Source organism: Apium graveolens, chromosome 4 (genome assembly GCF_009905375.1).
Source record: "Apium graveolens cultivar Ventura chromosome 4, ASM990537v1, whole genome shotgun sequence".
NCBI classification, from domain to species: domain Eukaryota; kingdom Viridiplantae; phylum Streptophyta; class Magnoliopsida; order Apiales; family Apiaceae; genus Apium; species Apium graveolens.
Window position 1 is genome coordinate 303,507,495 of NC_133650.1, and position 13,593 is coordinate 303,521,087.

General features: G+C 34.5%; 1 protein-coding gene across 1 annotated transcript; it reads right to left on the reverse strand.

Annotated features, from left to right (window-relative positions):
• Nucleotides 1-4,026: 4,026 nt before the first annotated feature.
• On the reverse strand, nt 4,027-6,156 carry LOC141721473 (NADH dehydrogenase [ubiquinone] iron-sulfur protein 6, mitochondrial). The gene is made up of 3 exons (XM_074524409.1): nt 5,900-6,156; nt 4,587-4,671; nt 4,027-4,427 (listed from the first exon to the last, which is right to left on the reverse strand). Exons 1-3 carry the CDS (start codon nt 6,074-6,076, stop codon nt 4,318-4,320), a joined length of 372 nt encoding a protein of 123 aa, XP_074380510.1. The 5' UTR covers nt 6,077-6,156; the 3' UTR covers nt 4,027-4,317.
• Between the last annotated feature and the right edge of the window lie 7,437 nt (nt 6,157-13,593).

Genomic DNA, 13,593 nt, shown 5'->3' on the forward strand with positions numbered 1-13,593 from the left:
TGGGTAGCTGAAGCAACCAAACCATTCACTGTTGACGCGGCCAAACTGGCAACCAGTCCGGTGTGGGCTGAGAGTGTCAACTTCTTGTTCTCAGACATATTCCAAAGCTCTAACAACTGATAACCAATGATCAGCACGGAAGGATATGTAGACATATTCTAAAAGGAAGTTTATATGCAGACGTTCCTCTGCCACAACATTTGCTGCATCTGCAATTGCTGATGTTGAGGTTGCTGCTCTCTTTCTTTAATGAGCCGAGTCTCAATGTAAGATACGGCTACTTCTGAGTGCTTCTCGTTAGTTCTAGCAACAAATGAATCCCAAAAAACTGACCACCACTCAAAGAGAAACCCCCCAGGAGCATCGATAGTAAGAGAATCAGATGATACATTTCCCTCGGCTTTAAAGGCCTGCGCAGAAGCCTTGAAATCCCTCTTCACTAAATGATCATAGATGTATATCTAGCATTTTATCAGCTTCCCAATTAGTTTGAGACATACTATTATCTAAACCAAAATCCAGCACAGAGCTTCGAAGCCTAAAATTTAGTATCGGGTCCTAAAACAAAAACCCCTTCTACTCATCTTAACACTTTCTTAAACGAAGAAATTTGAAAAAAATCTGCATTAATCTATCTAAACATATTCAAGGGGAGGATGCCTTCTTTATCTTGAAATCTATATCTGTATGTGAAATTTAGCAAGGTCATGATACAAAAACTACAAGTATTTACTATGATTTTAGAGCAAGCCTTGATAAGTAGCCAACTAATGAACATATACTTGAGAAGAAATTGATAAAACTTAAATTTGAACAATAAGATAACCTTAACTTAAATTGTCATAGAAGCTACCTCCTCCTCCATCAAAATAAAAGACCATGAACCATTTTGCTTCTCCTGTTCTTGTTGAAAAAGAAGGACTCACATGTCATCTGCATCTCAGAAAAACTAACCATGTAGCCTTTCTACAACTCCATTCACTTTCTATTATAAAGTGCCACTATGCATGATTATAGGTCAACATGGGAATATGTTCTTCTCTATTGTGGTTTTTTAAATGCATAAAGACTAATCTAGACTCTAGAGGGTGTGTTTAATTATATAAGATTCAGCAGGTTTCTTCATTTGATTTTTTAAGCACAATTTTTCTTTAGATTTTAAACTAAAGAAATCTTCCTTTTTAAGGCTATAAACTTTTTATCATAACTTGTTGGGATTTAATGAAAGTTCTATAACTTTATTAATAATGTTCACAAGAAGTTTAGGACCAGAAAATTAACAGTTTTTATTATATACTTTAAATTTAAAATATGAAAATTATGAAAGAATAGAGTGAAAAATCTGGTAGTATTATAAGCTAATCACTTTTAATGATAACACACATTTTTAGGTTTTGTTAAATTTTAATGATGTCCTGATCTCACTTCTACTTAATCATGTCTGCAATTCTGGCCTTACAAAATATACACAGTTCTACAAAGCATAACTGGCTGCATAATTAGAGCTTTAATACATCCCAGATTGCACCAAACAAATCTAGCATAAGAAAGTTAGAAACAACACAACAAAAGATACATACGCCTTTCAAGACAAATTTTAGCACTGAACTTTCGATGGATTTGCCATTACACGTACTAATTATGATGTCAATAGTGCTGCACTACAATATTAAGTTCAACCGTGGCATTACCCTTAGCAACATCAAAATAATATGCAGAAAACACTGCAACGCCGCTGGCCATCCGGAAAACACCTGTTCCACCCACCACAGCCATTTCGCGGTGCTTAAGACTTGGTGGATTGCTGCCAGAAATGCTTATTGTGCTACCACTGTACTTTATGTTAGTAAAAATCAATGTCAGATCACAAATAAAATTGAAATCTCTCGTTGACGCATAACTATATGAGCCTTGGAGTCTTCCTACTTGCTTCGATAAAAATTCAGGACCAACTGTGACCGGATCATCGCATACTTTAACCATACCAAATAAGGTTGGTGAAGTAGCAGTGTTTTTAGCATTAGCCACCACCTCAGAAGTAACTTTATCTATATCATGAAAATAAAAGTGAAATTTTGTCACCTTTTCTTTTTTTGTTCCCAGTTTTGTAAACCAGTTTTCAACTTCAACAGGCTCTCCTGTACTGATGCCAGAAGTTACTGGTGGCATCGCCATGACTGCCATGAAAACGAGCATAATAATCAACATTAACTTAACCATTTTTTCGCTCAATTAAGGCTAGTCTAAACCTCTTTTAATATTTGAGTGTGAGGCTAACAGACTGTGAACACTATGTATTTATAGCCTCGATCTGTAAGCAAATTAGACAAATAACACTAGTAAATAAATAATTTAGAAACTATTTTATAGTACTTTCAGTAAAGATGCTAAAATTGTCCCAAAACATGAGCAGAAGCGTCTGTTAGTTCCTCTCCCTTGTACTCAAAAATCGAATACATTCCAAGCATAGTTAGCGACTTAATTGGTAAATTTAAGGTCTAAATTTTACTATTATAAGTTCTTAACACAACTCTGATGCTCACATTGTATGCCTTCAATGTTATTATCAAGCATTCCACCTCCCATCGACAAGAGCTTAAAACACTACACCTTTTCTATCAAGAGCAAGAAGGGTGATAGACGAGAGTAGTAGGCTAACATTACATCATCTTGGTGACGAATGTGTGCGTCTGATTCATCAACTGTTAAGATTCCTGGCAACTCAACTTAGTTTAAGCGAGTTGGGGCGCCTCGTTTGCTGTTCTACACTATTTTAAACGTTACAGGTTGCGAGCTCTACCGACTAAGGTTTTGTCCTTAATACAACTACCAAACAATACAGATTTTAAGTTTGTTGCCAATGCTTAATTAATCATGGGGCTAATCTAAGAGTCGTAATGTATATATTTATATAATGCAACTGTTCTGCAGTATAACAAGCACGCCATTTCAATGTGAGACAATATTGTGCAACATGTATATATTTATGTATACATATGCACGTTGATTACAGAGACACAGAGATGTTATGTTACTCTGCTAAGATGTGTGAGGATGCCTGTACATATGAACAGACGGGACTAAATTTGAATCAGGTTTTCGATATTCATCCCTGTTAAGTCAGGTTTTCGATATTCATCCCTGTTAAGTCAGGCTTTCGATATTCATCCCTGTATTTCACGATCTTTTTCTAAGCTGATAGTCTGATTCTACTTCTAAGTACCTAGTGACCGGTAGTCTGGGAGGTGATGGAACACATGTCTCAACTTACATTATCATCACCATTTTCTCGATCATTCATACTTCTGTTAAGAATAACAGCTCCCGAAATGTGCATTGATAATAATTTAAATGTAGATGGCTAGATGCTACTGTGAATCTTTCAACATTTGAAACAGCTCCCGGAATGTGCATTGATAATAATTTAAACGTAGATGGCTAGATGCTACTGTGAATCTTTAAACATTTGAAACCATAAATGCAATCGCACATTTGAAACATTTGAAACCATAGATGCAATCGCACATTATTTTATAACAGTATAACAATACATACCGAGTCCAAATCAAAATTAACAACCAGCTTAATCTCCAGAATCTAAGATGTCCAAGAGATGAAATATCCAAGCTTCTCAGATCCTTATTTGGACATATACTGCACAAGCTAAGGAATGAAAGACAGAATTGCTCTCTAAAATTATCCAGAAAAAAAAACAGCAGAAGGCAGATACCAAGGGCTCGAAGACGATATATTGAAAGAAGCAGCAGCCAAATAGAAGGATCTTCTATTGAGTTGTAAAGCATCAACAGAGAGCGAACTTGGGCACAGATGGACTATACACAGTTATTATACAAGATTGAGAGAGGCTGGTCTAAAATTCAACTGAATATGCATAACTATTTTCTGGGTATAAGGTCATTCAAATTTTGTCTTTAACTAAAGACGATTTGTCACAAGTTAGATAGAAGGTATCCTTAAATAAAAAAGGATACCAGAGGCACATAAATGGTTATTAATTCATGAATAAGTAGATCAAAGACCAATTCCATCCAGTTGGCTCAATTAATAATGACTAATAATAAGGGTACAACAACTATTTCCAAGTAAAACTGGAGGAATGACAACCTTCCTTTGCAAGATAAATATATCTGAATTGCACATCATACAATTAGAGGATGGGACGATCAACTATGAGTCTATGACCATGCAAAATCAGTAACAAGAGTGTAGTTTTATTTGATGCTGGAAGTTACAAATGGCTTACATTTAACAAGTTTGCAATTACACACCCATGCAGCAACAATGTAAAGTGCCGAACTAGTGATGATGATCTTGGACATAGCGTAGACCACAATATTTGCAGATAGCTGGCTCATCCTTGTCAAGGCATATGAACTCTATTGGATGCCCGAGAGCAGGATTGGTGTCTGTAACACATTCACAGCACAGTAAAGGTCATAAAAATAATTGGAATGTTTCTTTTGGGTACATGAACTTGGAAAGGGCTTAAATTAAGAATTGGCTTCTGTATAAATTAGATTGGCTTTAGGAACATTTTAAGTTCAGATTTTAAGAGACAAACTAACCTCCTTCACAAACAGCAATCCTTCCATCAACCTTGATTGGTGGAACCTCGTTAATTAGCTCCATTGGTGATTTTTTGTCAGTAGCCTAGTAATCATATAGTGAATGATAAATGCTCACATGCCTAAATTTTAACAAGTAAAAACCAAGGAGCAGGGATAAAAACATTCAAGCATACATTCTGAATATTCAATTTACAATGATATACATGGCTAATTGGCTATGCAGAGCCTCCACAAAGGTTCTCAGAGGGTCTTATGACTGTTTATACACACAATTCTCATTTAAATCTTGAAAAAGCAGCAACAACCATCCTGCTGATACAAATGTTCTACTGAGGCACTATTAGCAAGACATTGACATTTGAAAAGGTGACTAGAAATGAGGACGATTATTGCAATATTATTCCCTCGCCAGTTTACTCCTTCCACACCAAATATATAGCCCAATTGACAAAAAATCCTTAAATTCAAATAATTAGAGGTTAAGATACTTTTTTCCCTCGAATATACAACGTTATCAGTATATCCACATGAAAGGAAAAGACAATCACAATTCATTGTCAACAAGGACATCCCGATGATGTTTAATCCCGATAGATCTAACCAATATAGAGATATTTTTCACTAATATTAGCACGAGGAGAGAATGATGTTTAGTCCCATTTCCCAATGTCATAAATGGGCTTGACCCTCTTGTTTTATATATTATTAAGTTATAAATAGATTCACCAAGGAGAATCACCACATGCAAGTATGCAACTGGTAATGGAGTAATAAGATGTATCTCTTTCAAATTACACAGATAATGCTACAATTGCCGAGCCCAAGAGACCACTAGCTCCATATAATTTTACATTAGCTACATTTGTCTCAATCTAGTGATTGATGTTAAACACGTACTAACAAGATATATAGAAACAAGATGCTCAATTATGGTAGCCAACCAAAATCCATATTGACCCCTTCTGATGCAAACCAATCTAATAATATACCTAAATAAAGATGTGTTTGATAACCTAACGAACCGTGATTTATTTAATTAAAAGGGCAATGCAATGCCTTACCATTAACCGAGTAATCCATTCATTACACAACCCGCGGGTTTACATTTCATTCCCATTCTCCTTAACAACCCAAACACCCCCTAATTAACACATTTCACAATTCGATTCACCCAAACCCTAAAAATTGGGGATTATACTACAAACAATATCAAAAAGCTGCAAAACAACAGAAATTCAACAATAATATACAGAAAACAGCTTCTAATATGATTAAAGCTATACAAACATGTATGTATTATGTATATATACCTGCATCCATTTGGCGGTGTGAGAAACGGTGACCTCGCTATTGACGACGCCGCCGATGAATCTGAGTTTGTGGAGAGATGATAAAGGAGATGAAACAGGGCGATTTGGAGATCTAATTAGGGTTTTTACCAGATTTGAAGCCATTGCGTAGCCTTGCTTTCTGGCAATCGCTGCCATTTTTTTAGAAGTATGAATACAACAAAGAAATAAATGTAGGATTAAGGAAACAAATTGGAGGTTTTAGTGGGTCTTTGCTCGACGTATTTTTTATTTTTAACAAAAATGAATAAATAATTGTTTGTTTTCTTTTAGTGAAGTGTTAAACCAGAGAGGCCCGGATTTACCCGGGCTTTAAAAATCTCGGTTTTTTAGAAAACGGATTGGACTGGGTTTTTTAAAAACGGGTCGAACTCGGTCGGGTTTCCTAAAAAATATAAGGTCTGTTTTAGGGTCGGAACGGATCTGGTCGAACTATGTTTTATCCGGGCTTTTTATTTATATATTAAAAAAATATTTTAATATTTTATAACATTGATTATGAGTAGTTTAAATACCGGAGAAAATAATATTTTGATATATCAGATAGAATAGTTTTGACACTAAAATAAATAATTATTTTTTTAATATAATATATAAATAATCATATATACCTTAATTGATTTTAATATTATAATATAATATTTTAAAAATCATAAAAAGTATTGTATATTTTCAAATTTTATATAAAAATTTGGTTTTTTAATCGGGCTTTTCAAAAAGCCCGGGATTTTATCTGGGTCGAACCGGATTTTTATTCGGGCTTTTTTAGATCCGGATTTTTATTCGGGCTTTTTTAGATCTGGGTTTTAATCCGATCTTTTCGGGATTCGGGCCGGGACGACTTTTCGAGAAAGAAGGAGGCCCATTTAAGGCCCCGGACCGGGTTTTTTCGGAAAGGGCTTTTCGGGTTTTTTCCGCATCGAATTTTGAATTTTTGAACATCTCTATGTTTAATTCACACCAATTTTCAAATGATAAATTTATAAATTTTTATCATTTTAATTGGTGTTTTTTTGTGTGCAGGGGTCTGTCGGTATTAAAAATAAGAAAATAATTAATATAACTTAAATTTATAAATTTTCGCTTTTACTGTGGCCACATGTTACAATATTCCTTTTTAAAATTTTGAGCAAAAAAATGTCAAAAGATTACATTGCCCTCACATTAATATTTATTAGTATTATTGATATCAAGTAAGGGTATTTTAGTTTTTTCCTTTGCTCTGGATTTTAAAAAAACGATTTTGCATTTAACATTTTCTTTCTTATAAATATTGTGAAGTTATATTAAAAAGATTAATAGAAAATTATATCATAGCAAAGTACATTTAGTGTATTTTAAAATATAATTTTCAAATTTTAAAAAAAAGTTATTGATAATTTTAATGCTGAGTCAAAAATTGTTCAATCCTACTCCTTAAAAAATAAAATGGATATATAATTAGAAACGAAGAAAGCAATATTTTCGGGTTAACGGATACGATATATAACTTATTTTAGGATTTTTTTTTAAAACAATAATAAGATAATAATAAAATAAAACATTAACACATTTATGATAAACTAGTCAAGTTCTTAATATTGTTCAGGGGACATATCTCCAAAATCGAATTAAATGCGACTATTTGTGATTTATTGATAATTTTTGAAAAAATAAATTTACATATTTTTGATTCGCTGATAGTTATTTATCAGGTAAATAATTTTACTTTTTGTAGCCATATGAATAATTGCATGATATGGTAGATGTGTTGTGTTTTGTTTTAGTTTTTTTGGACAGGTTTGTGGTAATTCAAAATATTTAGTTTGAAGAGTGATCTCCAAAGGAAAGATTGAGTTTCGGGTATCAAAAGGAGTGTAAAATGAGAAATAGAAGGGGCACCCAATGAACGAAGATTTTTACGGTATAGGTAAGTCCCATGCGAAGAAAAATTATGGGCAGAGATATTGTATCATTATTTATCATTGTCTGGCTTACTGTTACTTACTTTCATGTATTAGTATTTACCTAAAGCACACGCACACACAAGTCGGGAGTCCTTTGAGTAAACAATCGGGTTAAATATCACTTTGGTCACTGAAGTGAGGGTCCAGTATCAAAATTTTCATTATTTTTATCGGGGTCTCTAATGTACCACTCTAATAGCGGATAATGACAACGCCGCTACATTGACCAGTTGACCTAACAGAAAAATTAATGACGTCAAACTGGAGAGTATGTGGCAATATTGTGGCTAGAGCTGGCCAAATATGCGGGAACCGTAAAAAAATCGAACCGAACGGGGCCGGTTCAAACCCGCCCAGCTCGCTAAATTAGGTGAACCGAATACGAATACTAATTTCAGAATCCGGAACCGCACGAGCCCGCACGAACCGCACGGACCAGGCCACTCGCACAGCCCGCACAGCCCACCCGCGGGTGTGCCTCACGCGTCAACGTCTTCCTACTATGTTTTCTGCCATGTCTGTGAACTGTGATTCTGTGAATTACAACGTTAGCCTGCAAGTTAACGTTACTCTCCACCTCCAAGGCTCCAACGACACTCTGATTTCATTATAAATATATACATACAAACAACACTTTTATTCACAGTTTCTTTGACCTCAATTTCTGTTTCTCTCAATCTCAATTTCTCCGACGTCCAACTTCTTTCTCCGACTTCTTTCTCCTTTCTCCATCTACATTCTACATTCATACATACATCCATAATCATACATTAAAATTTACACTTCACAAACATAACCCCGTCGAATATAAAATTCGAATCCCTATTCGCAATTTTCAATTCAACAACAAAAATTCGAATATAAAATAAAGGTAACAGAAATAGACGAACATAAAAATGGAACAGGGAAGAGGGAGCATTTCTTCTCAAGGTTCAACCCCGTCGGCTTCGATGCTCCCGCCTCAACCCGGATCCACGTTTAATACCGAAGAAGGTGTGTTATTTTCCTGTCGATTTTAACAAAAAATTATGGGTTTCCGCTTCTGTAGTTCTGTGATGTTAGATTTTGTGTGTTTTTGATTGTATATATAAGGCGCCGCGGCGGCTTCTAGAGTTCTAGTTCTGGACTTCTGGCTTCTGTTTCTATTCTATAGATTAGGTTTCTGCTTCTGTTTTTTGGTCAACTGAATTCAACTACTTTTATAAGTTTTGTTCTTTATATATTACGAATTTAGGATAAATGTTATGTACTTGTTTATTCGTTTATTATAATATATTGTTTATTCGTTTTGTAAATTCATTTTTTAATTGATGATTGTAAATTCCTTTACTAATTTTATTCGTTTTTAAATTTCTGTAGGTGCTACGAGTTCGAGACAATCATCACACGTGTGGACATATTTTTCGAAAGAAGCTATGCCGGATAATCCGAATAGATTTAAAGTACATTGTTTGATTTGTGTACAAAATGGTAGACCACAACCACCATTTAGTTATGCTCGAGGGACCGGCACGGGAACACTAAGCCGACATTTGGAGAATATTCACTCTATTACGAAGGCGAGTCACGAAAGCGGAGAAGCACGAAGAGGTCCACAACAATCACAACTCAGTGGTCTTATGACATCAACCGGAGGTGGAGGTATGCCTTTTTCCTATAGTAGAGATAGAATGATAGAAAGTTTTGCTATTTTTGTCACACTAGACGAGTTGCCATTTTCTCACGGTGAGAGTGATAATTTAGAATATATGATGAAAACTACGATAAATCCGGCATTTAGAAAAATTCCTAGAAACACACTAAAACGGCACACAATAACACAATATCATTGCGCTAGAGCACAATTAATTGAATTATTTCAAGAATTTGATGGTATGGTTTCGTTAACTAGTGATTGTTGGAGTTCGAGTCAAGGTGAGCCTTATATATGTGTTACCGTTCATTGGATTGGTGTCGATTACATGTTACAAAAACGAATTATTGCATTTGATGTTATGGACGAATCATACACCGGTTATAATATTATGTCTAGAATTTTAGATACAATTAAAGAATTTAATTTGTTTAACAAGGTATTCACAATTTCCTTAGATAATGCTGCTAATAACAACAAATGTATTAATTATATTAGGACCGAAATTCCTTTAGTTTTAGATGGAGTATTTTTACACATTAGATGTTGTGCTCACATAGTTAACTTAACGGCTCAAGTAGGAATTCAACAAATAACTAATTTATTAGAACCTATTAGGAAGGTAATTAAGTATCTACGTTTGGCGGGTAAATATAGGTCTATGTGCAAGAAATTGTGTAAAGAAAATGGACTAAGGCCGAAAAATGGGGTATCGATTGTCCTACAAGATGGAGTTCGACATATAAATTACTTGTTAAAGCAATTAAATATAAACCCATTATTACCATCTTATATAATGACGATCCAATTCACCAATACGAAGGAGGAATTATTACCGAGGAAGATTGGGAATTAGCATCTACTGTACGTGACATACTTTATTGTTTTGCGCATGCTACTAAAGTTTTTTCTTATGTTTATGAACCAAATGTACACCATTGTATCATTGAATGTGTTAGTATTGTTACTACTTTAAAGGAATACGAAGAAAATGATATGAAAATTAAATAGATTGAATACTTTACCGAATTTCCGTATATTTATGGTATTGCATGTCTTCTTGATCCCGGTGTTGGGAAGGAAGGTTTGGAAAATATGTTATAACATTATTATGCAGTGTTAGGAGTTTCATATAATCATGTTTTATATGTAAATAATTGTTTAAATTTGTTGTTTCGTCTTATAGATATGTATGCTCTAAAAACTCAAAGTACTATACCACCGAAGAGTAGTAATACTTCTAGTAGGTTTAGTAGTACCATTTCATCTATACTAACCAAAAAACAAAAATGTAGAATTTCCGAGTCATCTACCGTACCTTCTTCTGCCACTGGTATGGTTCACCAATTTTTTTCATATAGTTATGAGTTAAATGATGATTTTGATATACTAACATGGTGGAAGAATTATGAGTTACAATTTCCGGTTTTAGCAAAAATTGCAAAGGATATTTTAGTTGTCCCGGCTTCTACAATTGCGTCCGAGTCCGCTTTTAGTGCAGGCAGAAGAGTGTTAGATGAGAAGCGATCCAGTCTTGTGCCAGACGTTGTAAAGATTTTAGTTTGCAAAAAAGATTGGGATCAAGCCGATAAAAGACAACAAGGAAGAAAAGAAGACTCCGACGATGACGACGAGCCATGGATGACAATGGATACTTCATCCGAATCGGGAACCTCAACTAGCGAACAATTTTAGAACAAATATTTAATGTATTTTTTTTAAAGTTTTAATATCATTTGATTTGTATTTTTTAATGTTTGATGCGGTTTATTCCGTTTTTTTAGAGAGGAGTCCTCTCACATCATTTGTAGTTTTTTTAAATTAATAAAATTTATAAGAGGTACCGTCCTCTTTTTAACCAAAAATTTAAAATAATAAAATTAATTGATTACAATTATAATATTTTGAATAAATTATGTGACATAATAGAAAATAATGTTATATTTTATTATTTATTTTTTAATAAACATTGATATACTAATTTCGAATTTTATCTAGTAAAAAATATTTATTATACTTATTCAATACACGAATTTTCTATTAAAAAAATACAAGTGATTAAACTCTATTTATATGCTTTGCTCGAGCAAGTTGTTTTGCTTTGCTGGAAGCCTGGAACACTGACAAGTGACAAGTGACAATCCAAATATATACATTAACAAAGCAAGTTGCAGCCTGTAACTTAATCAAACCCGCACAGGCCCGCACACACAGCCCGGTTCATTCGTTCGGTTCGCCCAGCTCGCAGCTCGCAATTTGTTCTGTTCGGTTACGAGTCTATTTTTAACGGTTCAAACCCGGCCCGAGCCCGGTTCGTTATTAAGCAGGCCGGTTCAGTGTTCATATCTCGAGTGCTGAACCCGTGTGCGGCCCGGCACGCACGGACCGCATAAGTGGCCAGGTCTAATCGTGGCAGATACTTGGCGTCTGACGTGTTCTAAATATATATTAAGAAAATTAAATAATAGTTATATGTATAATATATCCTACAAATTGAACGGTCGTCGATCTTTTAACATAACAGAGATAAAAAAATTGGGGATTAAAAATCCTAATTGCTCAATTGCTCTTGAAGAAAACTCAATTGGCCATCGATTCAACTGCAAATCTGCTTCGATCTTGCTCACAAATCTTCTTCAGTGAGAGAGGTACGTTTAATCGATCTTGAACAAACTCTACGAGCCTGTATATGTATGATGCATGTCCTTGTATATTTGTGTGCTATGTGTTGATAAATGATATATCAGGGTTGTAAACGAAATAATAGTTGTCGTTTTTGTGATTTATATATGTTTATTATTGAAATCGTATCTTTTTTGTTTTTGTTCTTGTGTTTAATTGACAGTATGGATTCGTCGGTTACTATTTACATACATCACCATGGGGATTTTGAACATAAACCTAAACCAAAATATGTAGGTGGTGATGTAGAAGTTATACTTGGCTTTGACTCTGACTTGTTTTCGTTTAGAGACTTGGATAATTTTGCTGTTAAATGTGGTTATACAAAATCTGACTTAGTGTATTTTAAAAATGATGGTCTGACTTTTGAAAGTGGTATGAGACTTCTGTGTGATGATAGTACTGTGAGAGCTATGGTAGACATTCATAAACCAATTGGTAAAATTAATTTGTATATTGATCACTATGATGTGGATGAGGTAATTGATAATTAGGGAGATGAAAATGATAATGAGGGAGGGGAATATGGTAATCAGGGAGGGGAAAATGAAAATCAAGGAGGGGAAAATGGTAACCAGGGAGGGGAAGATGGTAATGAGGGAAGTGAGGATGATAGTGATCCTGATGATCCAGAATATGATTATGAGGGAGATGATGTAGAGACTGAGAGTGATGAATCTGAAGATGAGAAAGACTATGATTCTTTCCGTGACAGTGATGAAGAGTTGAGAGAGTTTAGAGATAAAAAGATAAAATATAAGGATTCCTTAAAATAGAATCATGGTAATCCTCTTGAAGTTAGAGAGAAAGTGATGAGTTTAAGTGATGATTCTGAGTATGCTTCTGATGAGCTAAGGTCAGATTCATCTTCCAGTGAAGATGAAAATCACAAGATTGGCTATATTGGCCCTCCCAACCCCAAGATCTAGAAAAGAAAAAGAAATTGTGTGAAATATGGGCAAAAGAGTGACACAATAAAATGAGAGGTTGGAATGAAATTTGCAAGCATGACAGAGTTTAGAGATGTTGTTAGGCAATATGGAGTTATGGATAGAAGAGGAGTCCAGTTTATAACAAATGATGCACAGAGATGTCAAGTTAGTTGTGAAGCTGAATGCAAGTTCTACATTTGGTGCAATAAAGACAAAGATTCAGACAACTGCACTATCAAGACCTTATTTGATGAGCATAACTGCAATAAGCCATACTCAAATAAGCTTGCTAGTGTGAAATATCTGACAGAGTTGTATGGGGACATGATAAGGAAAAATCCAAAATGGAAAGTAAAGGAAATGACAGAGGCTATTAAGCAGAAGTTGAAGATAGAGGTTCCTAGGATTAAGATTTTAAGGGTGAGAAAAGCTTCACTAGAGGGTGTACATGAGGCATTGAAA

Excerpts from the sequence above, each read along its gene's own strand:
- LOC141721473 (XM_074524409.1), bottom strand. The coding sequence starts at position 6,076 with ATGGCAGCGATTGCCAGAAAGCAAGGCTACGCAATGGCTTCAAATCTG. Across the intron at positions 4,672-5,899 it reads ACACCGCCAAATGGATGCAG|GCTACTGACAAAAAATCACC; the intron begins GTATATATACAT and ends TATGATTACTAG. Across the intron at positions 4,428-4,586 it reads GATTGCTGTTTGTGAAGGAG|ACACCAATCCTGCTCTCGGG; the intron begins GTTAGTTTGTCT and ends AATGTGTTACAG.